The 26,223-nt window shown below is 32.7% G+C and overlaps 7 protein-coding genes across 10 annotated transcripts in view; 4 read left to right on the top strand and 3 right to left on the bottom strand.

Annotated features, from left to right (window-relative positions):
- Cnep1r2 (CTD nuclear envelope phosphatase 1 regulatory subunit 2) overlaps positions 1-26,223 on the top strand; it is a 596,488-nt gene that overhangs the window by 568,789 nt on the left and 1,476 nt on the right. The window lies entirely within an intron of this gene.
- On the bottom strand, positions 8,838-14,832 carry LOC135954870 (E3 ubiquitin-protein ligase MARCHF6). Its single transcript, XM_065505114.1, has 4 exons — positions 13,038-14,832; positions 12,786-12,969; positions 12,523-12,717; positions 8,838-11,804 (listed from the first exon to the last, which is right to left on the bottom strand). Exons 1-4 carry the CDS (start codon positions 14,459-14,461, stop codon positions 10,377-10,379), a joined length of 3,231 nt encoding a protein of 1,076 aa, XP_065361186.1. The 5' UTR covers positions 14,462-14,832; the 3' UTR covers positions 8,838-10,376.
- Positions 15,193-16,233, top strand: LOC135954872 (thioredoxin, mitochondrial). Its single transcript, XM_065505116.1, has 3 exons — positions 15,193-15,320; positions 15,397-15,611; positions 15,703-16,233. The coding sequence occupies exons 2-3, from the start codon at positions 15,439-15,441 to the stop codon at positions 15,947-15,949; spliced, it is 420 nt and encodes a 139-aa protein (XP_065361188.1). The 5' UTR covers positions 15,193-15,320; positions 15,397-15,438; the 3' UTR covers positions 15,950-16,233.
- On the bottom strand, positions 16,377-17,015 carry mRpL23 (mitochondrial ribosomal protein L23). Its single transcript, XM_065505115.1, has 2 exons — positions 16,643-17,015; positions 16,377-16,574 (listed from the first exon to the last, which is right to left on the bottom strand). The coding sequence occupies exons 1-2, from the start codon at positions 16,934-16,936 to the stop codon at positions 16,416-16,418; spliced, it is 453 nt and encodes a 150-aa protein (XP_065361187.1). The 5' UTR covers positions 16,937-17,015; the 3' UTR covers positions 16,377-16,415.
- LOC135954105 (chromosome transmission fidelity protein 8 homolog) lies at positions 17,134-21,567 on the top strand. The gene is made up of 3 exons (XM_065504173.1): positions 17,134-17,279; positions 21,004-21,130; positions 21,198-21,567. The coding sequence occupies exons 1-3, from the start codon at positions 17,260-17,262 to the stop codon at positions 21,495-21,497; spliced, it is 447 nt and encodes a 148-aa protein (XP_065360245.1). The 5' UTR covers positions 17,134-17,259; the 3' UTR covers positions 21,498-21,567.
- On the top strand, positions 17,854-20,543 carry hay (ATP-dependent DNA helicase hay). Its single transcript, XM_065503476.1, has 3 exons — positions 17,854-17,971; positions 18,028-19,068; positions 19,154-20,543. Exons 1-3 carry the CDS (start codon positions 17,920-17,922, stop codon positions 20,458-20,460), a joined length of 2,400 nt encoding a protein of 799 aa, XP_065359548.1. The 5' UTR covers positions 17,854-17,919; the 3' UTR covers positions 20,461-20,543.
- On the bottom strand, positions 21,493-25,549 carry E(z) (histone-lysine N-methyltransferase E(z)). 4 transcript variants are annotated; one of them, XM_065504169.1, is made up of 9 exons: positions 25,318-25,549; positions 24,457-25,248; positions 24,183-24,343; positions 23,973-23,987; positions 23,266-23,366; positions 22,795-22,981; positions 22,559-22,695; positions 22,068-22,497; positions 21,493-21,998 (listed from the first exon to the last, which is right to left on the bottom strand). In XM_065504169.1, exons 1-9 carry the CDS (start codon positions 25,440-25,442, stop codon positions 21,586-21,588), a joined length of 2,361 nt encoding a protein of 786 aa, XP_065360241.1. In that variant the 5' UTR covers positions 25,443-25,549; the 3' UTR covers positions 21,493-21,585. The 4 variants fall into 4 exon arrangements, with proteins under 4 accessions (XP_065360241.1, XP_065360242.1, XP_065360243.1 ...); XM_065504170.1 differs by having other exon boundaries at positions 21,493-21,995; XM_065504171.1 differs by lacking the exon at positions 23,973-23,987.

Raw genomic sequence — 26,223 nt, 5'->3', positions numbered from 1 at the left:
ATAAACCGGATACCTTTGATTGCAAATAAAAGCCGTTTAGTAGTTTGAAAATTGTAACAACTCTTTATTTATTTAAAATGTACAACAGAATTAAATAGTCACTCAATGTTTTATTTTATACACGTTTATAAATTCTCAGAACTACAGACACTTTATAATGTATACGAATTCACTTGAAAAATACAGCACACTTTAAGGCACTCAGTTGATGTTTATTCAAATAGCGTCTCTGATAAACTCACTAACGACTGCAACCTCTGCCACTATTTATAACACTGCCATCTGCATTCTAGATTTCTCTTTAACTGTCTAGAGGTTTCTAATACATACGCCATCTGTGGTGTACTTTCTACAATGTTCTTTAAATGAATATTCGAATTCGAATATACATACATGATTCATACATCAATATATCGGGAATTCTTCCGGCTCAGTTGCTATTAAAAATCGACAAAATCGACCCACAAACAACTGAGAAAACTTTGATTATTATTATGCCCTATTTCTGGATTACTAAGTCATTAATATAGGCAATATGGATATCTAATGATATATATTTCAAAGTCCATTGCATCGATGTATATAAGGCTATAGTAAGTTGGAAATACTATGCACGGTGGTCAATTCCGGCAAAAAATCCATAACTTCTTTATTTCTTCATAAAAATGTTTGAAATTTAGTATTTGTATTAAGAATAGCATAACCGATCGATCGATAAATAAATATTTCGATGTTCAAATACAGGGTTTGGCCAAAAAAGCATGTACGTTCTAAAAGTATCAAACAAATTTTATGTAAGTGGCTGAAATTTAGTACAAAAATAAAGAATAAAATATGTGACCGAAAAAAAAATTAGTCATTAACAAATCGGATTACTGTACAGGGTTTAGCCAAACAATCATAGACGTTTTAAAAGTATCGGCTATTCATGTAAATGCCTGAAATTTGGGGTACATTTAAGAACAACAAACTCGATCCATCGCAAAATATATTAGAAATTGCATACAGGTGTTGGCCAAATAAACATTGATGTTATAAAAGTATAGAGAAAAGTATAACTCGTAAATAAGGTAAATAACTCTCAATCTTACATAATTTTTGAAATTAACCAAAAAAAAATACAAAAAAATTGCCCAATTCGCAATTGGTGTCGTAGCGTCGTATCGTTGTATGTCGTATTTTTTTTTATTAATGTTTTGTTTTTGTTTCGAAAAATTTGTTTGAAAAATATTTATGACATAATTATGCTACAACACTACGACATCAATTGTGAATTGGGCAAATGTGTAAAATATGTAGGCACTGAAATCGTTCTGGTTATTGGAATGGCAGATAATTACAGCGGAAATTTATACTACTTACTCTTGATACTTTACAGTATTAGATGTAATTTACACTTAACCTCTAATAGCCCCTTTCAATTTGTTCTGGCCTTTCAAACTTTTTTTTTAATTTAGTTTCTATAGATTTAAAGTACCCTGGAGACGATCAAATAAACCCGTCAATCAGTGCATATGTGTGAGTGTCGTATGCTTGAAGCTTTAAAGGAGACGTACAAATAAATACGTCAATCACCATTTGTATTTGGACGCACTTTTCTATTATTACCAAAAATCTCGAAGTAACGAGATTTTTTTTTTTGTTAATCAGAGACGTAAAATACATAATATGAATAGTTTTTTTCATCCGTGCACGGCAAACGCAAAGAAAATGAAATTTGATTGTCAATCACAACAGGAGACGATCAAATAATCAGTCGTCAAATTAAAAAATCAAAACTTTTTGATTTTCATCAATCATTGCCGACAACGTGTACGTGTAGCCGAAAAAGAACGACTGCACGCACACAACTATGTGATTGATGTGTTTATTTGATCGTCTCCAGGGCACTTAAAACTAGTTCCTAATCACTTCACTTTTATATAAAAAGAACACGCGAAAACTCCGTAATAACTACGTGGAATGGTTAACTGCTAACTGTTTTATAAAAACATGTGCTAATTTGCAGAAAAAAAAACTTTAAAGAAAAAAGAACAGGCTACTTAAATTCAAAAGTAAAAAAATTACATTTTTCTAATATTAAAATGACAAGAAAAAACCTTTGACTTTACAGCACTATAAATAACCATATAGTTACTTTATAGCCAAAATAATAATGATACTGTATATTCTGAAGTGTTAAGAAAAATTTACCATCAAAATTTTATAAAAATTAAAAAATCAAAAAAAAAACATTTTTGGCCGGAAAAAAATCGGGAAAAATATTTTTTAACCCGAATTTTTTTTCAAAAATTAAAAAAAAAAAAACAATTTGGAAAAAAATTTAATTTTGTTTAAATTAAAATATTTAAAATTTTTATTTTAAAGTATAATTTGGTGAAGGGTATATTAGATTCGACACAGTCGAATATAGCTGTCTTACTTGTTTTTTACTTAACTCGGAAGGATGTAACAATACAAGGGGAAATACTTGGTTTCAAAGTCAACCACCTCTGGTTAGAAAAACTTTGTACAGCCTGTAACTTGTAGAAATATGGACAGATTTCAATGAAAGAAACATTTATAAAATCCCGAATCCCTAAATTTGTAAAAGCCAGTTCTGTTTGGCATCCCTATCACCACAACTCCTATTATTTAAAACACAACTGTAATAGAAATATATTAAAGTCTATTAAGAGTAATGGAAGTATATATATTTACTGCAGATTAAGGAACAAATTACAAAAAGAACTTCTACGTTAACAAACAAATTACATTGATTTTGAAAGTAGTTTGAAATTAGGTTTTGTCGTTGAATACTAAAACTTAATACAAATTATTACTTATGTATAAAATTAGGCTTAATTTTTCAATATTAATTAACATTAATATAGAAATACGTTTTTCTTTTTTTAAAAAAATAACAATAATGCAGTATTGATGTTTTTATAATGAAAAATTAACTCAATCCTGTGTCTATTAAAACTAATGTAAATTCACGTATATATACGTTCCATCAGATACAAATTATTCTAGGTATTTTATATGAAATGAAAAGTAAATTAATAAAGAGATTGCCCACGTAATACATTTTAGTAGAATGCACTTAATTTCTTTGTCCAAATTTAAATTATGTATCGAGATTTTGCATTTTAAACTTTAGCTAGTATGTAAAATTACTTAGTTCAAAACTATAAACTAAATTAATTACGAATATGTTTGGCTTTTAAGTAACACAAAAGTTTATTTTGTAAGTACCTGTACAATTATAAAATGTGGGGTCTTATACCCTACACCATCACTCATGTAAATGAAGGTAACACAGAGAAATATTGAACTAAGACCTAATAAAGTACATATATTGCCGATCTTTCTGAAATTCTATGACAATTTAGCCGTTGTCCTTATATCTGTGTAAAAGACGAACACGTCCAAAGTACTAAAAATAAAAAAAATAATTGTAGCAGAGAAGTATTTGAGTTTAAATTTTATGTCGGGCTTCTCAGACCCCTATGTAGCAACGCTGTGGGGTCTAAAAATATGACACATTTAACTAGACATAAATGTACTAAAATACCTCAAATACACTACTTTTTATAGAAAATTGTGTTAAATATTGAAAAACTACCCAATTTCAAATTGTCACACAATAATTATAATTCAATTGTCTATTTTGTGTATAAAAAATAAGAAAATTAAAAAATGCGTTTTTAGATACGTACCTATTTATTCAGTTCTGAATATTTCTAATTTTGGAAAAAAAATCCCAGATGCCAACTTTAGAGAGATATAAAATTTTAACAATTTTTAAAATCAATATTTTGTATAAGTCCAAAAATAAGTATCTTTGAAATTGAATATTACAAAAAGTTTGTATTTGATCGATTTTTAGTCAAAAATAAGTCGGCGACTTTTGGAATTTTCCTGTTCTTAACTGAAAGGTCAACACTGCTCTTGTCAACAGACATCTGTCAGTTGACTCCTGTCAAAATTTTAACATGCTGCGTCATTTAGTGTGTTTTTGACAGCCATTGACTTGAGGAGAAATTGGGAAAAAATGAATTTCCTGTGCTCATTAAACATTTTTTTTCCATTAACCCACTTGGGGTCATTTGGCTTCCACAAAGCATCTCCATGTTATACGAATTGTTGAAGTAATGATTGGAGTATCGTACGTCTACATGTACGGTGTTACAATTAAATCGATTGTAATTGTTTGTATCAGCTTAAACGGTTGTTGTTCCGGCTAAGTAGATGATTGGTGTGCTGTAGCGGGTCTTCGGATACATGTATGATGTTGCCATAGGGATTCAATCGATTGTTATTATTGCCTTGTGTCAGTTTCGTTAATCGGTTGTTGATCCACTAAGTAGATGATTGGTCTGCTGTAGCTTGGTCTATGATAATGGTGCTGCCATCTGTCGTTGCCTAGAAACAACGCCCTCTGTGTGTTTGGTGTAGTGGTGGGGAACCTTGCTGATCTTTGATTCCTACCTTTTTCTCCCAGGGGGTGGTTGGCGGTCTGCCTGACCCTTTCCATGATGTTATCTTCTTTTTCAGGTGGAGGGGCTTCTTGGATGGATTGTTTAGAGGGAGGTAAATTTTAAAAACTCGAAAACCATGATTTAAATTTTTCGTCCTCTGCCAGGGATCGAATCTGGGGTGCTTGGTTTTGTAGGCAAGCACCTTAAACACTACACCATGTCGCCACCATTACACCAAAACATCACTCAAATAAAGGCTAAGCTTGATAAATACTATGGGAACTCTGGCACCATCAATTTAAATGGTAAACAAGTGGTTTACTGATCAGGTTTACAAAACGCTACACACATGTGCAGTTTCCATGGCAAATATCCACTATTATCCGGTTTTATCACCGAGTCACTGTTTGTTCTTTCCAAACTTCAAGAAATGTCTCGGCGGAAAGACATTTGACTTCAACTAATAAAGGCTAAGCTTGATAAATACTATGGGAACTCTGCACCATCAATTTAAATGGTAAAAAAGTGTTTTACTGAATTTCGTTGTGGCAGTACAAGATGCCAAACATTCTGGATGCCCAGTTGAATCTCGATATGGTGTTGGCCGATCGAAGGTTGAAAGTGCAAGAGATTGTGGAAGCCATAGGCATCTAACATGGCTCAGTGGTTTCAATTGTTATTAATAACTTTCCGGATTCACAAAACGGTACACACATGTGCAGTTTCCATGGCAAAAGTTCATGAATTAGGCTACCTCCTCCATACTATTCTCTGGTTTTATCACCGAGTGACTGTTTCTTGTTTCCAAACTTCAAGAAATGTCTCGGCGGAAAGACATTTGACTTCAACTATGAAATCATCTCACAAAAAATACCTATTATGATGATCTCGACAAATCTTATTTTTTGGAATGGATAAAAAAAATTGGTGAGACGTCAATGACTTTTTGACCCACCCTCGTAATAAGATTTCGGAATTTTCCGGTTTAAAATGATACCAAAACTCAAATATTCCCGCCAATAACATGATAACAGGTTATAATCGGATTAGTCAGTTAGAAATGGCAGATTTATTTTCATAGTATTGTGAATATGTCCCGCTCTGCATTGTAATGTTAGCTTAGTTTGTTGTTGGAGCCCTGATTATTTTTGTTTTTATGCACTAAGATTAAGCAACAATAGAAAGGTCATAATTTTAAAAATATCCATAATCTGTGTACATAATTCTATGTTAAAGCAAAGGGTATCTCATATTCTCTACAGCCGAATATAGTATTCCAACTTGTTATTTATACATTTATTTTGCCTTACATAGCCCCTAAGTATAGTATGTAATTTCAAACTTTTTGGTCAAACTAATTGTAAAGTTTTTAGTTTTGGTAAACCAAATTTGGTTTCTGAGAAACAATGGTCAAAAGCCATTTAAATCTTCTACAACTCAACAACTCTCTATAAATTGAACAATTTTGTTAAATTTAAATTAATTTGCAACAGTATGTAAAACTATTAAAAACAAATATAAAATTACTAGAGTACATAGTTTGAAATAAATTGCATGTGTTAAATATAAACTGTATAACAAAGTTAAATTGTGGGTAATTATTAACAACAAAATAATCTAAAACATTTAACTAAAGTTATGTAATCAAAAATTTGGTAATAAAATTGTACAACATCGATTTGCCCATAAAGATTGTAAGTTTAAATAAAATTAAACAAACATTTTAGCAAACTCATAAAAGTATACTATAAATAAATAAGGTACAGGTTGCGTATGATTAATATTAATTAACTTGGATAATTAATATTAAACATACGCATCGTTGGGCTACGTCCCAGTAAACACCAAAGCCCCAAAAATTCTAGCACTTGAACATTTTGTTGGAATTTGACTTGAATGCAAATGTAATTATGTTTTAAACCCAGTAGGCACCAAACACCCAAAAATTCAGGCACTTGAACATTTTGTTGGAATTTTACTTGAATGCAAATGTAATTATGTTTTAAACTTATTTGAAATATTTGAAAAATTAAATATTTTTCAAACAAAAAACATATGGCTTGAATTTATGTTTCCTTTTTACTGGAGAATGCTATTGAAATAAAGTGTAATACAACTGTAATTCAATTGCTTGACTATAATTAAAGGCTTGAATTACACTTGAATTCCAGTAAAAATGCTTATTGGGGTAAGACCAAAAGTTACGATGCACAGTAGTTTAGAAACGTTTTATTTTTTGTTTTTAAAAAACTTATACATATGTTATTCTGAAGTTATCGAACATTATTGTGTAAACCACAAAGATTTGTTTGCTTCAAAAATTCGAATTTTATACCAACGAATCGTCATATGCGGGAAGATTTGCTTTACTTCTTCAATTTGAAAAAAGATATAAAGCACCGATTGCTCACCAAAGCTTATGGTGAATGTGTTCCATCGGTTTTAACGTGCGAGAAATGGTTCGTTCTGTTCTGAAGTGGTGATTTCGACACGGATGACAAAGGGCCTTTTCGGAAATGCATCACTGCGCTGCATTTGATACGCATCTGTGATTAGTTTGCGATGCTCATGCAAATCAGCTGATGCTGATGCGCAGACAATGCATCAGCCATTTTTGTGATGCTTGTTTGATGGGTTTTTGCGCATCATATGTTTCACTGTTGCTTTTTAGAACTCATGACATTTGCAATGTTGGCAACTTTTGCATTTTAGGATGTACTGCGCATCAGATGCAGCGCAGTGATGCATTTCCGAAAAGGCCCAAAGCCCAAGGCATCCAAAAAAGTTTGAGGGCCAATAATTGATGGCAATACTCCATGAAGATTGTTGTAAAACTCAACAAGAGCTTGCAAAATCATTGGGATCTACTCAAGCAGCAATATCAAAAAGTTTTCGAGAAGCAAGATTCATCCAAAAGCAGGGAAATTGAACGAATCTATACGAATTGAAGCCGAGAAACCTTGAAAGACGATTTTGCATGTCCGAAATTAAGTTTGAAAGCTATAAAATTTTTGCACCGAATCATTATGTGCGATGACAAAATTTATCCATTACAATAACCCGAAGCGTATGTAAATCCCGACCAACCAGACGAATCGACACCAACGCCAAATATCAATGTCGCTAGGGTAATTCTCAGTATTCGATATCGAGTAAATTCGATAGTAATTTTCTTATTTGAGATTACGGCATTCGATATCGAGCATGAAATTTAATACATTTTGTTATAATTACGATATCGAAATTCTTTTTCGATACGATAGTTCATTCGATCACGAATGCGGTAATTCGGCCCCAGTTCTTTTGGCTAGGAATACATATGTTGCCAGGAAGATGGAAAAAAGTCATAGCTAACCTTTAGTTTAGTTGGAGAGTATTCTGACTTCAAACTACCGTAATTCAGGCATTTTCTTCGTTTCATAAGATTTATAAGACACAATTTCTCAACAAGATCGGTCAAGAACTCTCTGAGTTAGAGGGTGTCAAAACTGATGTTTTTTCTCATCCATGTAACTTAATACCTATTCCTCTTAGCAAAATGTACCCTAAATAATCAATCTTTCTAAAGAAAAATAAAAAAAAAAAATATTTTTTTTACAAAATCTTTTTTTTTCAAAATGGACCCTTTTTTATTTTTTTGCGCAAAAGAGAGGTTAGGTCTTTTCCTTTAAGAACTTTTTTGTCGCTGAGTGGGATGCGAGTGGTATCAAAATAAATGTTTTGTTACACAAGACATAAAATTTTTGATTTTTTTTTTGCAAAATCAAAAACTTATTTGACTTTTTGCACAAAAGAAAGCTTAGGTCTATTCCTTTAAGAATAGCGTAATCTAGGTCGCTTTAGCTTCTATTCAGATCCCAGGTTATACCATTGCCATCCTGCATTGTCCTAGCCACAATGGTATCGAGAACAATGTTGAAGAGCAATGGCGATAAGTCACAATCTTGGTGCACTCCAATATCTACTGAAATTGGTTTACTTAATTTTCTTTCATGCAGAATCCGCACTATGACATATGACTTTGTAAAAAAAATTACCACAAACTTGTCAAGTACTAAAACCAACTATCTTTTTTGTTTAATAATTTCTCAAAAAAGAAGAAAAAATTGTTCATAGTTTTATTTAAAAGCTTACTTAAAATTTATATCAATTTTTTTTTTTGTTGTTAAATTTTTTTTTTCTTTTTTGAACTTTACCTTTTATTCTTTTATTTTGAGTTAAAAATTGTCTTTTATTAATTAATTACACATACAATTTCAGTAAAGTGCATAAACTTAAGTTACATATTTTAATAATATTTGTATCTAAAATTAATAAAAACATATTTAAAGCAAAAAAAAAAACGGAAAAGAAATAAACAATTTTTTTGAAATTAAATAAAAAAAAAAAACTTTTATAAAAAGGAAATTATTTATTTAAGATAATAATAATAATAAAAAAAAAATACATAATCAACAAATTAAAAAAAATGGAAAACAGAAAATAAACTTATGCAGTAGTATAGATTATATAATTAATATATTTTTTCTGCTTTATGCATAAACAATTATTAAAGTTATCATAATATGATAAAGCTAAATTTTATGAAAATAGGTCTATATAAATTTTGTTTTATAATAACTATGTGAACTGTAATAATTGTTTATGAATAAGGCTGTTTACAGTTATAGTTTTTGTTAGAAAATTTTGATAAATAAATTTTGTTTCTTAAATGATGCTTTTTCTAAATGATGAATAGTGATTTATGTTTATACAAATTTTATAATTAGTATCATTGGGAAATTATTAAATAATATTAATTAATTGTGTGTTTGTATGTAGGGGTTAGTTTGAATATAATACAAATTTGAATAGTGGTTTAAAGTGTAAACTAAATAGAAGTTCTCTAGGAATTTTTTGTTTATTTGTAGCTACATATTTGGAAAAAAGGTTTTAATAGTTTTTTTTACAAATTTAATAAATTAGTTTTTGAAATAATTGAAAAAGTGTGAAAACAGAGATGTTTTTTATTTTACTTCATTTAAAGTCTAACTTTTTAATTGATTCAGAGATAATATAGCATAAAATCCTAAGTAAACTTAAGTTATTTTATGTATTCAATAAAAATTTCAACATGAACGATTTTAATTTAGAAAAATATTGGTTATTAATGTTTTTAAACCCATCGTTTTTGAATATTATCTATATAACGAACAAAAAATGTCTTCGTTTGTGTCTTTGCTTTTCGTTATATTGCTCCGAATTGAATATAAAAAATAATGTTTTTTAAATTCACTAAATGTTCTTAATTTAAAATTGAATAACTTGTATCTGAATTCCAAGAAGGAAATCCAAATTTTAATAGAAATTAATTCAATCCTTAAAATACATAATTAGAAACAAACTCCAGATAACGAAAATAATTTCTAGTTAAAATATAAGGATATAAAATATTGCAATGTAGTAAAGGGTAAAAAGTTAATGTGACAATTATGACATTTTTAAAATGTTGCCTTTTTTGTTTCACAATAACAGCTTTTCGTGCATCAACACTGAATAGTACTAATAAGAAAATTGTTTATTTAAGAAAGTGAAAAAAGCTAATTGTTATGTTAAGATTTTGATCAACTTTTTCAAAGGGCAAAAAATGTAAGTATAAAGAATTATATGTTTGAAAATAAATCATCAATTCTGTTGGTACTTGAAAATTTCAGAAAAGCGATAAATTTGTAAAAATGAATTTTGTTAATTTATGATTTCATGTTTAAAACGAAATTTTTTTTTTTATTTTACACATACAAAAGAAAAACAAAACAATTTTTTTGTTTTATAAAAAGAAAATAAGCAAATTAATTTCGGTTTGCTAAATTTACTACAAGATTTTTTCCCCTCCTTTCTTAAAAAAAATACCCCAACGTCTTTAGTTTTTTAGTTTTATAAAAGTTCATCTCTAACTAAATCTTGTACCAGCTGTTGACGTTCTACCTCCTGTCTGCGGCGCCTTTCCAATTCGGCCTGTTCCACAATATTGGCTATGGGTACATTTTCCATTTCTTCTTGTTCTCGAGCCGCGGCCGCAGCATCGGCTGCCTCCTGCTGCTGTTTCTTGCGATGCTCATAGTTGACTAAACGTTGTCCCACCAAATACTTGTCCACCTTAATGGCTACATACAGCTTTTTGAACTGGCGTATTTGGAAACACACCAAACCGATGGCTCCAATAACCGAAAAGAATACGGGATATACAAAGTGTGCTATCTCTAATTGGACCCAGGGATCTTTAAAGAATGTGGGTAGAATAGAATGTGCCAAGACGTATGGTATGGCCAACGCTAGACCGAAACAGGTTATGACGGGTGTGGCTAATTCGCTGATTAAGAATTTCAAATCAATATCTCTCAGACCATCGCGATAAGCACGCTCTAAAGCCCTCTTCAGATGCCAGTCAGGACCCATTAGTGTCAAGGCAATGGCTATTTTCGTATACAATACACCCAAGGCCCAGTCTTGCCAAATAAAATAAATGGGTGTTTGCCGTATGCCCACACGTACCGGTATAACTACTACCAACTCCAACAGCATGCCAAAGAGTAATGGTATAACACCCAACATTAAAACAATTATCAAAACGGGTAGAGCATAGGAGGCTCCCACCTTAAGCCACTGTTTAATCTTATCCATTACAGCGGCTCTGCCTTGGGGCAACAGAGTCACCGCTATGGCAATGCCACGTGTAATCATCCAACATAAATAAGTGCCCAAGGCTGCTGTATACAATTCGTGTGGACGTGGTGTCACCTCAGTACTTTGAACCACAACCTGTGTCGTTATGCTTCCAACCGACCACAAAGACATTACCTGACGTCCTATCCACACGGGTACGGTGAGTGTGAGAAGCGAAGCCACCACCAACGATACGCACATAAAGAATATCAAGCCACATAGTCTTATAGGAAATATCGAGGGTTTTTCGTAAGGTTGAAATGCCACAGGCACATCCCGATGTATTATGGCATGATGTACCGCCGCCAAATTACGTTCAGCCTGAGGTGGCGGTGGTGGTGGCGGAGGAGGTGCTTGTGGTTGTGCTTGTATAGGATTAGCTGCAGCTTCGTTATTTTCTGCGGGTTGATTTTCATGCTCAGCATTATTATTTTCGTGTTCAATATTCTCATTGTTTTCAGCTGGATTTTCAGCATTGTTATTGTTGGCTTGTTGAATGTTGGTGGGTTCTGGCGGGTCATTGCTCAAGAGATAGCTGCGTATACCCAAAATCCATGAAACACAAATACACCAAATACGTAAAATCTTTTTGAGCCAGACGCGTGTGTGGGACTGTTCAAAGAAACCGGGTAATATGATCTGGAAAAGGAAATTTTAAAAAACCTCTTGTTTAAAAAATATTGCATTTAAGTAATTTATAAACATTTCCCCATTCTTCAAAATCGTATTTTTATAACATGAGTGGTAATGGTGTATACATTGTCATTTTCTTTGTAATTTCTACTTTTTTCATTTGAGATCCCATATATGCTGGATCGTTGAAATCAACTTTCCAAAGACCTCAAGTACGTTCATTCACGATTAGGTTTCTATTTATATTCGGGAAAATAGACTCACAAATGGTTGATATATAAACGAAAACCCACCTCGATTTTTGATTTACATCTGGATTACTCTGTCATTAATATAGATATGGATATCTAATGATAGACATTTAAAAAACGTTTCCAAAGACATATTACAGTTATAAAAATTCGGACCGACAATGGGACGTCAAAATCGGGAAAAATATTTCTTAACCCAATTTTTTTCCATCGACTAATTTTTTTAACATTTTTTTTTCACCTATTTTTTTTTGTTTTCTTCAATTTTATTTTACCAAAATAATTTTTTTCTTAAATTTTTTATCAAAATTTTTTTTCAATATTTTTCATAAATTATTCTTTTGTGAATAGTTTAATAAAATTTAAGTATTTTTGATAATAATACAAGTCGGAGGAACGATGGACTTTTCTGTGGAAATGCCCATATATATGTTATGAGCTACATAATTTCAGATTACATTTTATAAACTCACCTGTAAAAGTAAAAGCTGTAAACTTAATTCATTCACTTCCGAATCGCCGGATAGAGTGTACGGTAAAAATGTTGGCCAAACTGTTTTCAATATGCGTATTGGCATCCACAGCATAAGAAGTACAACTGAGCCAAATATCATGGCTGAAGATATTAAACGACGGACATGTCTTAAAATTGGAAGATGTATCATTTCCTGAAAATACCCAAGCAGAATTAATAACAACCCATGTTTATATTATAAAAAAACAACAACAAACCAACCTGAATTGGACTAAAATCGGGATCATTTAAATTTCTTAAAAACCATAAAACGCCAGGACGCAGTACCTCACGTAGTAAAGATATAAAAGCAGCAAAGTAATAAACATAGACCATGCCAAACATCCAATGGACAAAGAGTGACGTACCAGGGGCTGCTGTAAAACTAGCCTTGCGATCTTTAAGACTGTAAATTGTGAATGACAAAATTAATTGAATTTTTAACAACTTGAAATTACATTTAAAACAACTCACGTAGCATCAAACAAGGGCAGTGAACATATGTCTAACCACCAGCCACAAACCAAGGGCAGAACGCCTATCTCCACCACCGACAATAGGGATACCTTGACCACTATATAGCACAGGCCAATTAGACTGCGTACTCGTCTCATATGGAATGCTTTTGCCAAAAAATGTAATACTACCAGTATGTGACCAATGAAACAATAACCAAAAAGTGTGGTTATCAGGCCATGGAAATGTAACAATGGCTTGTCCGCATTCAATAGATTCATCGATTGCAATATAAAGTGGCCAATGCAGTAGGGACAGAAGGCGAAGGCAAAAATTAACATAGTATTTAATGAGATAATCCAAAAAACATGCTCCAGAAATACCAATGAACCATCCAAGCCCAACAAACGTTCCCAAGTTAACTCTTCGGCGGCACGGTCCCATTCCATGGGATTCCAATTTGGCTCATCGTTATCATTGTCAGCAGCATTGGCGGCTGCATTGTTGTTTTGATTGTTGTTGCCGCCTCCTGCCAAAGCAGGTGGTAACTGAGGGCCAAATTCTAAAGGCGGATCTCCTTCATTTTCGGCCGGATCTGCTACAGCGGGAGCATTATTATTCATGGGTTCAACTACGGGAGCCTCAACAATGTTGTTTTCGTTAGCAGCAGCCACAGCTGGTACAGCGACTGGCTCATTATTGTTAGCTTGATCTGCCAACAGCGCATCGCCTACAGCATGAATAGCTTCTTCCAAAATATTACCAACTCCCTCATCGTCCACTTCTGCCCCTGCTGCTGCTGCCAATCCCCCAAACTCTCCTGGCATAGGTATAAGATCTACATCATCTTCACCATCATTGTTGCCACCACCATCTGCCCCACCAACGGCCGGTGCATCATCACGTTCCAACCAGTCCGGACCACCACCTAGCAATATCTGCTCTCTTAGCCACACCAAACCGATAAAAGACAACAGCGTACACGTCACTACAAAGCAGCCACGAAATACATCCGAGACCAGATTTTCAGTGGAAAATATATCAAAGGGCAATGTCATAATCATGTCGAATGATGAAGCTCGAAACAAATAACGATACGTCCGATATGCCGACAATGGAACAATTACAAACCAAGCCAAACCCACAAGCGAATAATGGGCCCATGACTTTGCGGCCTTCATGATGGCCGATATTAAACCACCAGCCACATCCCTCAACGGCAGCACACGGGGCATATCAGGCGAATATATGGGCTGGAAACTAAATCGGTGGCCACATAATTCACAATATTCCTTGTGCGAGTAACGCATCCATTGCATTAAACAGTCCTGATGAATATACTTTATACTACCCGTGCACACGCACGGATAGAAAAGAGGACGATCAGATTGAGCCTCACAACGACAAACGCGACAAATGTCGCCTTGTGACAAATCATCCATTGTTTACAACAAAAAAGCTTTTAACTTTTTTTTACTTTCAAAGATCTTTAGTTATGCATGAGGAGTTTTTGCTAAAGAATCCCTTTCACTTCACTATTTTATTTTGAATTCTTTATTTTCTGCTTTTTTTGTTCTATTAATATTTTATACAAAAATTTTCTTCTACAATTATTTTTTTCTTTATTAATTGCAACACGTCAATTTATCAACCAGCTGTTTATTTCTCATGTATTGTTGTTGTTTTTTATTGCTATTTTTGAGAACTGTCAAAGTACAATTTTACTTTTTGTTATGCTCTCCTTTTGTTTTTCTTTTTTTTAATTTGCGCAATATATTATTATTTATGTTTTCAAAAATTATTCTTAAAAAGCGATTTGTATAAAACTTTCTTAAAGTTTTGTTTTATTATTTCTATTATTTTTATTTTTATAACGATATTCAATGTTTTTATATATATTACGTTATTATTTAAGAATTTGTTAAAAGTATTGCCAGTTGTAAATTAGTTAAATGATTGCCGTACTTAATTTATAGTTTATATATTCAACATATTACCAATTATTTTGACAAGATATAGTCCAAAAATAACATCAACTTTGGAGACCCTCCCACTAGAAAATATTTATTTGTAATCACATTTTATGATGATCGGCCCATAATTCTTCATAGCTCATATAAAAAGCCCAGTGGGCTTTTGTTGCTGTTGAGGATTTTTGGGTATACAAAAACGTTCACTGGGGATCAGGACTGAAAAAGTACTGACAACACTGACTGAAAAAAGTAAAACAACAAAAATATCATCATTATTTTTATCAATTATTCCTCATTATTCAGTTAAAAAAATTCTAGCGTGTAAAAAGTAAGTTTATTTTGTCAAATTGCCAAGTAAAAAAATAAAAACTTTAATAACGTTAATAACATATGTTACATTTTAGCTTCATAAATTTTCCAAAAGACAAAGAAATTGAAATTATAAAATGTTGCGCACTATTTTCCAAAAAACCGGACAAAATGTATTGCCTCGTCTTGGTCAACGGACAGTGGCCACAAGCGGAATAAAAAATGAGATTTTCAATGTACAAAGCACAGAAGATTTCGAGAATAAAGTCAAAAAAAGTGATAAGGTTGTGATAGTTGACTTTTTTGCAACGTAAGTTCTTGGGCTCACTATAACTCTTTAGGCCTAATTGTGAAATTATTGTTGAGATTATATAATTATTTATTTTGTTTACTTTGGATAGATGGTGCAATCCCTGCAAAATGTTGACACCCCGTTTAGAATCCATCGTTGGAGAAAAAGCTGGAACCGTTAAATTGGCTAAAGTAGATATCGATGAACACAGCGAATTGGCTTTGGATTATGATGTAGCTGCCGTACCAGTTCTCATGGCTATGAAAGATGGCAAAGTGGTCAATCGTATGGTTGGCTTACAAGACACCGACAAGCTTAGGGCGTGGATCGAAAAAACTGTTGAAGATAACAAGTAAATATAAAGGTACCAGAAGAGGACGAATTATTAATGATGTGTTTAATATTCGGCCAGTACAGTTGAGCACATCCCAAAAATACATTTTAGCAGCTTTAAATTTCTATGAATTTTAAATTTATTCAATGTTATCTTGGCATTATTTAGTGATCTGATAAAGAAAAATATCCATATTTTATTTCTAAAATAAACATTTTGGTATTAAACTTTGTCAAACGAATCTGTTGAAATAACTGTAAATTGTTTTTATTATAAATAAACTTTATTTTTGAAAATAAAAAAAAACCGTGGTACCATATACATATAAGCTTTTAAATTTACCATAATAGCAGCGTTTTGCCTAATTTGGTTATTCTTTGTAGATTATGGAACTACAGACTGCTCCAATTAATTGTTCAATATATACAAAATAAATAACTTCAAATTCATATTTTTTCTTTTAATTTTATTAACAAATATTGACCTAACTAAATAGAATACCATCCTGGTGTACCAGGTCTCTTTTTATTACGTTCCAGAAAATCTCTGAAGCCCTTCTTCGAATCATCCAATGCCTTCTCATCGCTCTTCTTTGTTTCCGCTTTTTTGGCAAACAAATCGGGGAATGTAAATTCCGTTGTTTTAGGCTACAAAATATTAAGTTGCTCTATTACATATCCAATAACAAATATCCTTAAATCCACCAACAACTCACCATAGTTACATAAGCTATTTTCATATCCTCATTTTTGGTCACATAACCATAGGTAGTATCACGCTTAGTGGAACCCAATTCAATACGAGTGCGTACATCTACTACGGGAATTTTGTAAATTTTCTCTAGATAATTTTTCACATCGTATTTTGTCATTTCCATTGACACCGAAAATGTGGCTACATTTTTGGGCTGTTCCTCAATTGGCCGTATTAATTTCATCCAAAAGTTTGGCAGAAAAACACGCAATTGTGGATTACCACGTTGATAAATTGGATACCAGCGACTAGACATACTGTTTATTAAAATATATTTAAACTTTTATTAATAATTTCTAATTTTTTTAATAAAATTATAACAAATCGTGTTTTACTTCAATAATAAAGTAATTTTGACAGTCAGCTGTTGCATTAAACAGCTTTGTAGAAAACAGTAGTAAAAATAATTAATTACCTTAACAATGGTAACACTAACAACCATAAGTTGAATTAAAAAGCGCTGGAATTGTGAAATTGTTTATCGTTGTTCTTTCACTGGCATTTGTGTTGAATTTAATGAAATATAACTGTTGAATATTGTGTGGAAGTAATAAATAGCGATTTGTTGATTATTATAATATGCCAGTTTTAATAAAAACGTAAGTTTGCAAGTAAAATTGTGTTTTTAAATTAATTTGTTTACAGTGTTTTGTTGTGCCAGAAAATTATACTCATAAGCTAGAGTTGCCAGTGTAGATTTTTCTGAATTGTTTGTTGATTTGAAAAGTGGAATACGTAATGAACTAAAAAATCCTTACGACCATGGTTAGGTACCTTTTCCCTCAATTACCCTATCAGCGAAAATACCATTACCGATATTCTATAAATAATTAAAATTATAAAAACACGGAACTCATTTACAACCCATAACTATTTCGAAAAGTGGCTTCTCATATTCATTTTTGTCTTAATAGCTAGTTTTGTTACTGTATGTATAACTTCTAAAACAAAAAAGAACAGGAAAAATAGTTTAAACCATTAGTCTTAAGAAAAAAAGTAACCACTAAAAAATCGTCATTTTTCTTTAGAAAATATCGCAATATAAAATCACTATTTTATTGTTTGACGCTGTTTGTTTTTATAGAAGTTATCGAAAAACGGGTTTCGTTACATTAATACTACCTCTTTTTACATCTGTGAAATAACAAACAAAGTGTCATACGTTTTATTATTGTTGGATTTTTGTCCGTCAATGATCTGAATTTCATATTTCTGTGAAAAAATAAATAAAAAATAGAAATGGGACCTCCGAAAAAATCTAAGAAAGATAAATTTGGTGGAGACAAATTTGGTAAGTGTACACATTTATCGACAAATGCTTTGCAATAACATCATTCACTTTTTAAGGAAAAAAACGACGTGCTGAAGACGATGCCTACACACAGCTTGTTGACGACAATGATACCATAGATATTAGTGAATCTGATGGAATACCTGGAGCTGCCTCTAAAAATGCCGAGACCAATGATGATGGTATAAATACCGATGAATATGGCGCTAAAGATTATCGTTCACAAATGGAACTAAAACTAGATCACCACAATCGTCCTCTATGGGTGGCACCAAATGGTCATATATTCCTGGAGTCATTCTCTCCGGTCTACAAACATGCTCATGACTTTCTTATTGCCATTTCGGAACCCGTGTGTCGTCCAGAGCATATACATGAATATAAATTAACTGCCTACAGTTTATATGCTGCCGTATCGGTTGGTCTACAGACCCATGACATTGTAGAATATTTAAAGAGATTAAGTAAAACTAGTATTCCTGAGGGTATTATAGAATTTATTAAACTATGTACTTTATCATATGGAAAAGTTAAATTAGTTTTAAAACACAATCGCTATTTCATCGAATCTCCACATCCTGATATTCTACAAAAGCTGCTCAAGGATCCTGTTATACAGACATGTCGCTTAAAACGTGAGGAAGGAGATGGTTTCATACAGGGATCCGTGGATGGTAAAGCCATAACACAATTTGGAACAAAATTGCCAGATGGTACGATCAAAGGGGCAGATGGAAAGACCGATCCTAATGCTGCTGGCACTGTTAATGCCGATGGCACAACTACTGTGCCCGATGATATCACCAATTTCTATGATAAAATTGATAATGAGGAGGAAGACGAGGATGAGGCTAATTTAAAAACTGTTTCGTTTGAAGTTAATCAGGAAAAAATTGAAGTCATACAAAAACGTTGCATTGAAATTGAGCATCCTCTGCTGGCGGAGTATGATTTTCGTAATGATACACACAATCCGGACATAAATATTGATTTGAAACCAGCAGCTGTATTGAGACCTTATCAGGAGAAAAGTTTGCGCAAAATGTTTGGTAACGGACGTGCCAGATCGGGTGTTATTGTACTGCCTTGTGGTGCAGGTGTGTATTGATCTACATAATGTTTGATGCTTCTCGTGGGCCATATAATCATTGTGAAGTTTTAATAATTTTTATATACTTCTAGGTAAATCATTGGTGGGTGTCACTGCCTGTTGTACCGTACGTAAACGTGCCTTGATTTTGTGCAACAGTGGTGTATCAGTCGAACAATGGAAGCAGCAGTTCAAAATGTGGTCTACAGCTGACGACAGTATGATTTGTCGTTTCACTTCCGAGGCCAAAGACAAACCTATGGGATGTGGCGTTCTAGTGACTACCTATTCTATGATTACTCATACTCAAAAACGTTCCTGGGAAGCTGAACAAACCATGCGTTGGCTACAGGAACAGGAATGGGGCATTATGGTGCTGGATGAAGTACACACCATTCCTGCGAAAATGTTTCGTAGAGTTTTAACCATAGTACAGTCTCATTGCAAACTAGGTTTGACAGCCACATTGTTGCGTGAAGATGACAAAATTGCCGATTTGAATTTCCTTATTGGCCCTAAACTGTACGAAGCCAATTGGTTGGAACTACAAAAGAAGGGCTTTATTGCCCGCGTACAGTGTGCAGAGGTGTGGTGTCCCATGTCTCCCGAATTCTATCGTGAATATTTGACAGCCAAAACTTCCAAGAAAATGTTACTCTACGTTATGAATCCCTCCAAATTTCGCAGTTGTCAATTTCTTATAAGATATCATGAAAAAAGAGGCGACAAAACCATTGTTTTCTCGGACAATGTGTTTGCTTTGAAACATTATGCCATTAAAATGAATAAGCCTTTCATTTATGGTCCTACCTCACAGAATGAACGTATTCAAATTCTACAAAATTTCAAATTCAATCAAAAAGTCAACACCATTTTTGTGTCAAAGGTGGCCGATACAAGTTTCGATTTGCCCGAGGCCAATGTGCTTGTACAGATTTCCTCACATGGTGGTTCTCGTCGTCAGGAGGCTCAGCGTTTAGGTCGTATTTTGCGTGCTAAAAAGGGTGCCATAGCTGAAGAGTATAATGCCTTCTTCTACACCCTCGTCTCCCAGGACACCATGGAAATGAGCTATTCTCGCAAGCGTCAACGTTTCTTGGTCAATCAAGGTTACAGTTATAAAGTTATTACCCATTTAAGTGGCATGGATACGGATCCAGACTTGTTTTATAAAACCCGCGAAGAACAGTCACAATTGCTGCAACAAGTTTTGTCGGCTTCCGATTTGGATTGTGAAGATGAGAAGGTTCCGGGTGAGCCGGGTTATCGTCCAGGTGGCACTATGAAACGTGGCGGCTTAAGTTCTATGTCGGGCGGTGATGATGCCATTTATTATGAACATCGTAAAAAGCATTCTGGAAATATACATCCTTTGTTTAAGAAATTCAGAGGTGTTTAAAATGATGAAACTAACTATGTTCGCATGCAATGCTGATTTTATTATTAATTAAATGTACTAAAAATAAATAGATTATATACGAATTGATCTTTGTTTTATTTTAAATCGTCAAATCTGCGACGATTTGTGTAAAGTTTCAGAAGAGTAAAGGTTCAAAAATTAAATTTTCTGATCGAATGTTAATGAATTATTAATCCATATATAGATCAAAAATCAAGTTAGTCGTGTTTTTTAATTATATCTCAGCCATTTGTGTTCCGACTATAGCGGTTTGGGGGTTTTAGAGAGAAATATAAATTTTGTTTACCTGCTGGTATTAGAATTTTGCAACATTTTGTTTAGTCTTTGTATTTAAACTTTAAATAGCAAAACTAGAAGTAAACGAACAGGTCCACAATTATAAAAGTTAGAGTGAAATTGAAAGTAGAGTGAAATACATTTTGAGTAAAGTAAAATTCAGAATGGTATACCAAAATTCTACTTCCAAAGATATTCAAACAGAAAATTTAAATAACATAAAACTTAAATTTATCAATTTTTTAGTAGAACATCTGGAGGCTTAAAGGAATGGGCCATTCTCGAATTACAAGGAGATCTAGAGGTACGATCCAATGAAGATATGAATGATCAATTTGTGGGAGATCTTTATTACAACAAATACGGTCAACCAGTAAGTTTAATTAAAGTAAACTCCAACAATATTTTATATATTTAGCATACAAATTAAATTTTTACAGATTTTAATTATTGGCCATCACATATTACAAGGCAGAGAACAAAAACTCGAAAAACCGTTTGCTGTATTGGAAAAGTCCAAAACCAATGAAGGTCAACATTTAATGGATCAAACTGTTGGCAATTTAAATGCCAGCATTATGAACAACACTGTAGATCGTACCCTGCTCGATAACACAGTGGCGCTGGAAAATAAAACAAGACAAAAAAGTGAATACACTGTGCAGGCCGTTATAACCAAGAAGTTGATATTCAAATCTAGACCAAAACCCATTATAGCAAATGTTGCAAAAAGTGTATAATAAATTTCGTAGTTTTATTCAATATTTTTAAGCTAATTTCAAGATACAATAAAATATGAGATAAAAATTAAATTTCCAAAAAAAAAAGTTAAACAATTTCCATTTCACGTTCAATTCCAACAAATTTCAATTGTTCCGTGGGACCATATCTATAGTCAAAGAACAATTCTTCGCCCGGTTGTATAGCACGTTTAGCAAATATACCAATGCGATGATCGCCGGTGACCATCATTACTTTAGCATAACAGTTGGGATTGATGGAATGATTGGCAAAACGTATTTTATTGCCTTTACGCGTAGCATCCACAACAAAATCATTATTCAAATTGAACAGAAAAGAGCACATGTATTTGTCGTAGACTTTGCCGCGACGATCAGCTTCATCTTGTGATATAATTTCACCACAATATTCGGAAATGAATTCATTCTTCTGAGCACCCTCCTTTAGGAATATACCCCAACCGGCCACATCCGATGGAGCCATTAGCAAATGTTTATCTGCTTAAATAAATCAAGGAGATACCATTAATTAAAAATGTTAGTTTTGTTTTTAAAATCGCAAAAACTTACGTAGACCTCGTTGCACGCAAACATTTTTGCAAGTGATTTTAGTTAATTTAAACTGATCAGCACCACACGCTTGACACAAATCCGGATCGCATTCACGAACGGCCAAATAACAGGGACACTGTTTGGTATTGCATTGGGCCTTGCAGCGACAGCCCGGGAAACGATTCTGGCAATCACTACTGCAGTTACAGAACTTTTCACAAAAGTTTTGCGTTTGTATGCATGAACAGTTCATATCGCAAGGACCGGGATGATCGCAAGGTGTATAGTTGTAGACATGGTTGGAAGTTGAGTCCTTTTTCAATTGGATCTTACGACAATGCAATGACCACAAACGTTGCTTCTTTTTCTTCTTGCGCGGCGGTGTATAGTCCTGACGCAATTCTTCAATGCTAAATTCGGCCGCCTCTTTTTGGGCAAATTCATAAACCTATATCGAATGTTAGGGTTAATGTTAAGGTGTCTTCTTTGAGTACTACAATTTATTTTACCTGTTGACATGTCTTCGTTAACATAGTCTGTGCAATGGCACAGTAATTTTTCAAAAACACTTTATGCAATGTGCGAAATAGTGATTGATCTGCTCCTGTCCAGTCGCACTTGGCATTTGAGGTGTTCATCATACCGGCTGTTTCAAAAGAAATTTAAGATTTAATGAAGAATTTTATAAATTTATGTTTAATTATATTAAACATTTTACCAAGTTATAGTGTTCTTATTGACTTACCCATTATAGAACTTATTTCAGCCGAAGCCGCGCTGGTCACCGTTCCATTTTCTTTAGTTTGATCGTTGTTGAACTCTTTATTGCTAAATTGACTGTTGCTGTCATTACTGTCCTCAGAACTGGCTTCATTACAAGAATCAATTGGTGGAGTTTTACTATCAGCTGCTAGTTTTTCCTTCATACCATCCTGAATTTAAGAAAGATATATCATTAGGATTAGTTTTTGTTAAACAGTAGCTTATAATCTAGATTAAATCAAAAAATACTATTCAATTAAACCAATTAAAGTTGGGCAAAGTTATTTGGTGGCATGGCTACATCGATCGTTTTGAAATCGATCGAAACGGAAATTTATAAGTTCTTGAGTAATTTTTAGTTTAAATGTTTCAATATTTCGAGATTTATTGGTAATTTCATAGCGTAAAGGAGATATTGATATTTTGTTAATTATGAATAAAAATGTATACTTACCAGCAACATATAACAATTATTACTGCAAGGTTCCGTAAACGGTTTAATTTCGGGAAAACGTCGTTTCTGTAAGTTTGGACCAGCATGTCCAACTTGTAGTCCTATGGAAGTAAATTTATTAACAATTAATAATTTGCTAAAACTGTGTTTAAAACTCAAACTATGTTTAAATGATTATTATATAAAAATGCCATTGAATTTGTTATTTGGTTGATTGATTGATTGTTTGAAAATGAATTAGAGAAACATTAGAACATTTCAATGCCTTGTTTTGTTTGTTTATTTGTTTTGTATAAAATAGTGCTAAGCAGTATGGAGTTTGTAATCAATTAAAAACCATAACATACATACAACATAATGCCAATTTAGTAGAAGGGGGGATATTTAAATCATACACACACAACACATACAACTTTCCCCGTACTCTAGTTATAAAGGTAGATTTAGAAAATTATATTAAAATTTAATAATGGTCAAACTAAAAAAAAGAACGAACATGTATGCTAAAATGAGTTTTGCATAGAATTATCTGGTATAAAGATAGTAGTTAAGGATGTTTTATTTGTACACATTTTTCTGTGATGTTGTTAATTAAATTAATGCCTGAAAATCTGAAGGATGAAAACATCGAATATGGTAGAAAATGGGTGGTCATGATGTGTAGCAACATTCAATAAAGAAAACATAGAACAACAGCTACAACTCACCGTGAGTTGGATGACCTATATTTGTAAATTTGTTTAGCAATTTGTTTGTTTTTTTTTTTGTATAATAATATTGCGTTCAAACGGCATTAAATTTGTTTTGTTTTTTAACACAATCATTTTTTTTAAACCGAATTAAAAAAGATAAAAAATAGTTATATAATTTAATAATAATTTAGTTTTAAGAAAGTTGAAACATTATCATTTACTTACGATGCAAAAAGCAATCATATTTGAAACAACGTCTACAGAATAGAGTGTGAAACGAGTGCAAAGTCCTTTCGCGAGAAACGCTTTCGGCCTTTTCACCATCTATGTTTGGTGTGCATTCTTGGGGACGTTCTGGATCCTGATGTTCCGTAAGTTCAATATATCTAACGGATGATAAACAAAAGTTAAATTAAAAAAGTATTTAATGAAATTTTCCACTATGAGTAAATTTAATTTTCAAAATAATTTAACTAAATTTTCATAAAATGTATCTTACTTTTCCTTTAATTCTTGTGGAGTTCCTTTATCCGGAAAATTGGAGCTTATTGCTTGGAAAATAATCGGTGGTGGAAAAGTCATTTTATTATCTTTGACGGAATCTAATTTTTCATCATCCGCTTTAGATTCATACTTTACTACCTCAGACTCCTCTGACTTGTCATCTTTTTTATCATCCAACTTTTCCAGCTGTTTATCCTCATTTAAAGCTTCCTCTTCTGTCTTATTTTCTGGATTTGAATCTTCAGATTTTTTCTCTTTATCCTTTTCATCCTCGCCATCAGTTTCTTTTTTCTCCTTATCCTCATTTTTAACTTTACCCTTTATTTCTTTATCCTCTTTTATAGCCTCCATTTTTAAAGGCACTCCCGTAATTTCTTCAATTTCCTTTGGATAATTTCTCATCAAGGCATGTACCAATTCCACAAATATTGCATCGTCCATAAAAGAAGGATCTTTGTCTCCGTGAACTTTGCCATCATAATTCTTAATAAGTTCTTCAATGAATTTGCCATCTTTGTCCAGAACTTCATCACCCATATAGGGTATGTTGTGTAAGACAGTTTCATCTTCCACCATAAAATTTTGTTGAGTCGGCGCCCAAGTGTACATTGTGGGTATTGGTGTCACAGCATTTATAACGCATATGGGAACCTGCTGCGTGCCAGAGCCATTATACATGGTCACTTCTGCCCTTTTGACACAATCCACATGTGGCGGATCGTAGGGTTGGACCTGCCAAACCTTGGGCTCACAATACAAGTCCTGTACATTGTAATTGTGTTCATCCCTATGAAAAATTTACATTTTAATAGAAAATAAAAAAATATATGTATGTACTTTTTATTTTGCGACTTACCAATTCTTAATCCACGCTTCCTTTATTTCATCTGCTCTTTTATAGCGTTTTTGCTGTCTAATTTTAATATACTCTTTTTTAACGCGTCTCTTCCATTCTAGCGGCACTTTAATATTATTTGGCATATTTATTTAATTGTTATTTAATTATTTTTTTTATAAGTTTTATGAAAATTGATGAAAAATATTCCGAAAAAATACTTGTTTACTTGATGTCTGCAAAATTTGTTGCACAAATGCCAACACAAGAGAGAATGAAGAAAGGCGCAAAATGTGTTCAAAAATCGTTTGGCGTTTACCAGGGATGGGAAATTGTATTTAGTTCAGTACAAAACTATTTTCAAATAGTACATTGCTTCTGGCACTAAAATTCATTATTAATTGCCTAAAAATATAAAAAAAAGTAAGAGTGCTATATTCGTCTAGGTATAAATCAAGATCAGCGAAACAGCTTGCATTTTTATAATTTCTTTGGTGTTGATAGCTCTCATAATTAGAAGCACAAAAACATTAATATTTTTGCCTGCTCTCTCTTAGTTTAAGAGTTATATGAATTTAAAGTCAATACATATAATAGTACATTTCTCATATATTTGGAAAACAAACTGATCGTTATGGGTATCATTTAATAGTGCTTCACAATACCTTTAATATGATATATAATATGGTACAGTTTATTAATATTGTGAACCAAAAATTCCTTTTTTATTTTATATGACAGTACATCCGAAAATTTTGATATACAGAAAAAGTGATTTTAGCGAAGCCGGTGTTCGATACACCCCAGAGTTAAAAGTCCCTTCACCCGGCCGAAGGCCGGCAATACCGAAAATGTGAATATTTACAGAAAAAAAATTATGAAAATGTAAACTGTTACGCGGATCTTGATTTGTTCCTTCGTCTAGAA

This window comes from Calliphora vicina, chromosome 3 (genome assembly GCF_958450345.1).
Source record: "Calliphora vicina chromosome 3, idCalVici1.1, whole genome shotgun sequence".
In the NCBI taxonomy this organism is placed as follows: domain Eukaryota; kingdom Metazoa; phylum Arthropoda; class Insecta; order Diptera; family Calliphoridae; genus Calliphora; species Calliphora vicina.
Note: the sequence above shows the minus strand (reverse complement) of the source record. Positions and strands in the feature narration are given on the sequence as shown.

What these genes read in the sequence shown, in the direction of transcription:
- hay (XM_065503476.1), top strand. Translation starts at nt 17,920, where the DNA reads ATGGGACCTCCGAAAAAATCTAAGAAAGATAAATTTGGTGGAGACAAA. An exon ending in ATTTGGTGGAGACAAATTTG is followed by an intron (nt 17,972 to 18,027) that starts GTAAGTGTACAC and finishes TCACTTTTTAAG; the next exon opens with GAAAAAAACGACGTGCTGAA. An exon ending in TGTACTGCCTTGTGGTGCAG is followed by an intron (nt 19,069 to 19,153) that starts GTGTGTATTGAT and finishes ATATACTTCTAG; the next exon opens with GTAAATCATTGGTGGGTGTC.
- LOC135954105 (XM_065504173.1), top strand. Translation starts at nt 17,260, where the DNA reads ATGCCAGTTTTAATAAAAAC. An exon ending in ATGCCAGTTTTAATAAAAAC is followed by an intron (nt 17,280 to 21,003) that starts GTAAGTTTGCAA and finishes TCAATTTTTTAG; the next exon opens with TAGAACATCTGGAGGCTTAA. An exon ending in ACAACAAATACGGTCAACCA is followed by an intron (nt 21,131 to 21,197) that starts GTAAGTTTAATT and finishes AAATTTTTACAG; the next exon opens with ATTTTAATTATTGGCCATCA.
- LOC135954872 (XM_065505116.1), top strand. Translation starts at nt 15,439, where the DNA reads ATGTTGCGCACTATTTTCCAAAAAACCGGACAAAATGTATTGCCTCGT. An exon ending in ATAGTTGACTTTTTTGCAAC is followed by an intron (nt 15,612 to 15,702) that starts GTAAGTTCTTGG and finishes TACTTTGGATAG; the next exon opens with ATGGTGCAATCCCTGCAAAA.
- LOC135954870 (XM_065505114.1), bottom strand. Translation starts at nt 14,461, where the DNA reads ATGGATGATTTGTCACAAGGCGACATTTGTCGCGTTTGTCGTTGTGAG. An exon ending in CCGATTTTAGTCCAATTCAG is followed by an intron (nt 12,718 to 12,785) that starts GTTGGTTTGTTG and finishes GGGTATTTTCAG; the next exon opens with GAAATGATACATCTTCCAAT. An exon ending in TACAGCTTTTACTTTTACAG is followed by an intron (nt 11,805 to 12,522) that starts GTGAGTTTATAA and finishes TTCCTTTTCCAG; the next exon opens with ATCATATTACCCGGTTTCTT.
- mRpL23 (XM_065505115.1), bottom strand. Translation starts at nt 16,936, where the DNA reads ATGTCTAGTCGCTGGTATCCAATTTATCAACGTGGTAATCCACAATTG. An exon ending in AAATAGCTTATGTAACTATG is followed by an intron (nt 16,575 to 16,642) that starts GTGAGTTGTTGG and finishes AATATTTTGTAG; the next exon opens with CCTAAAACAACGGAATTTAC.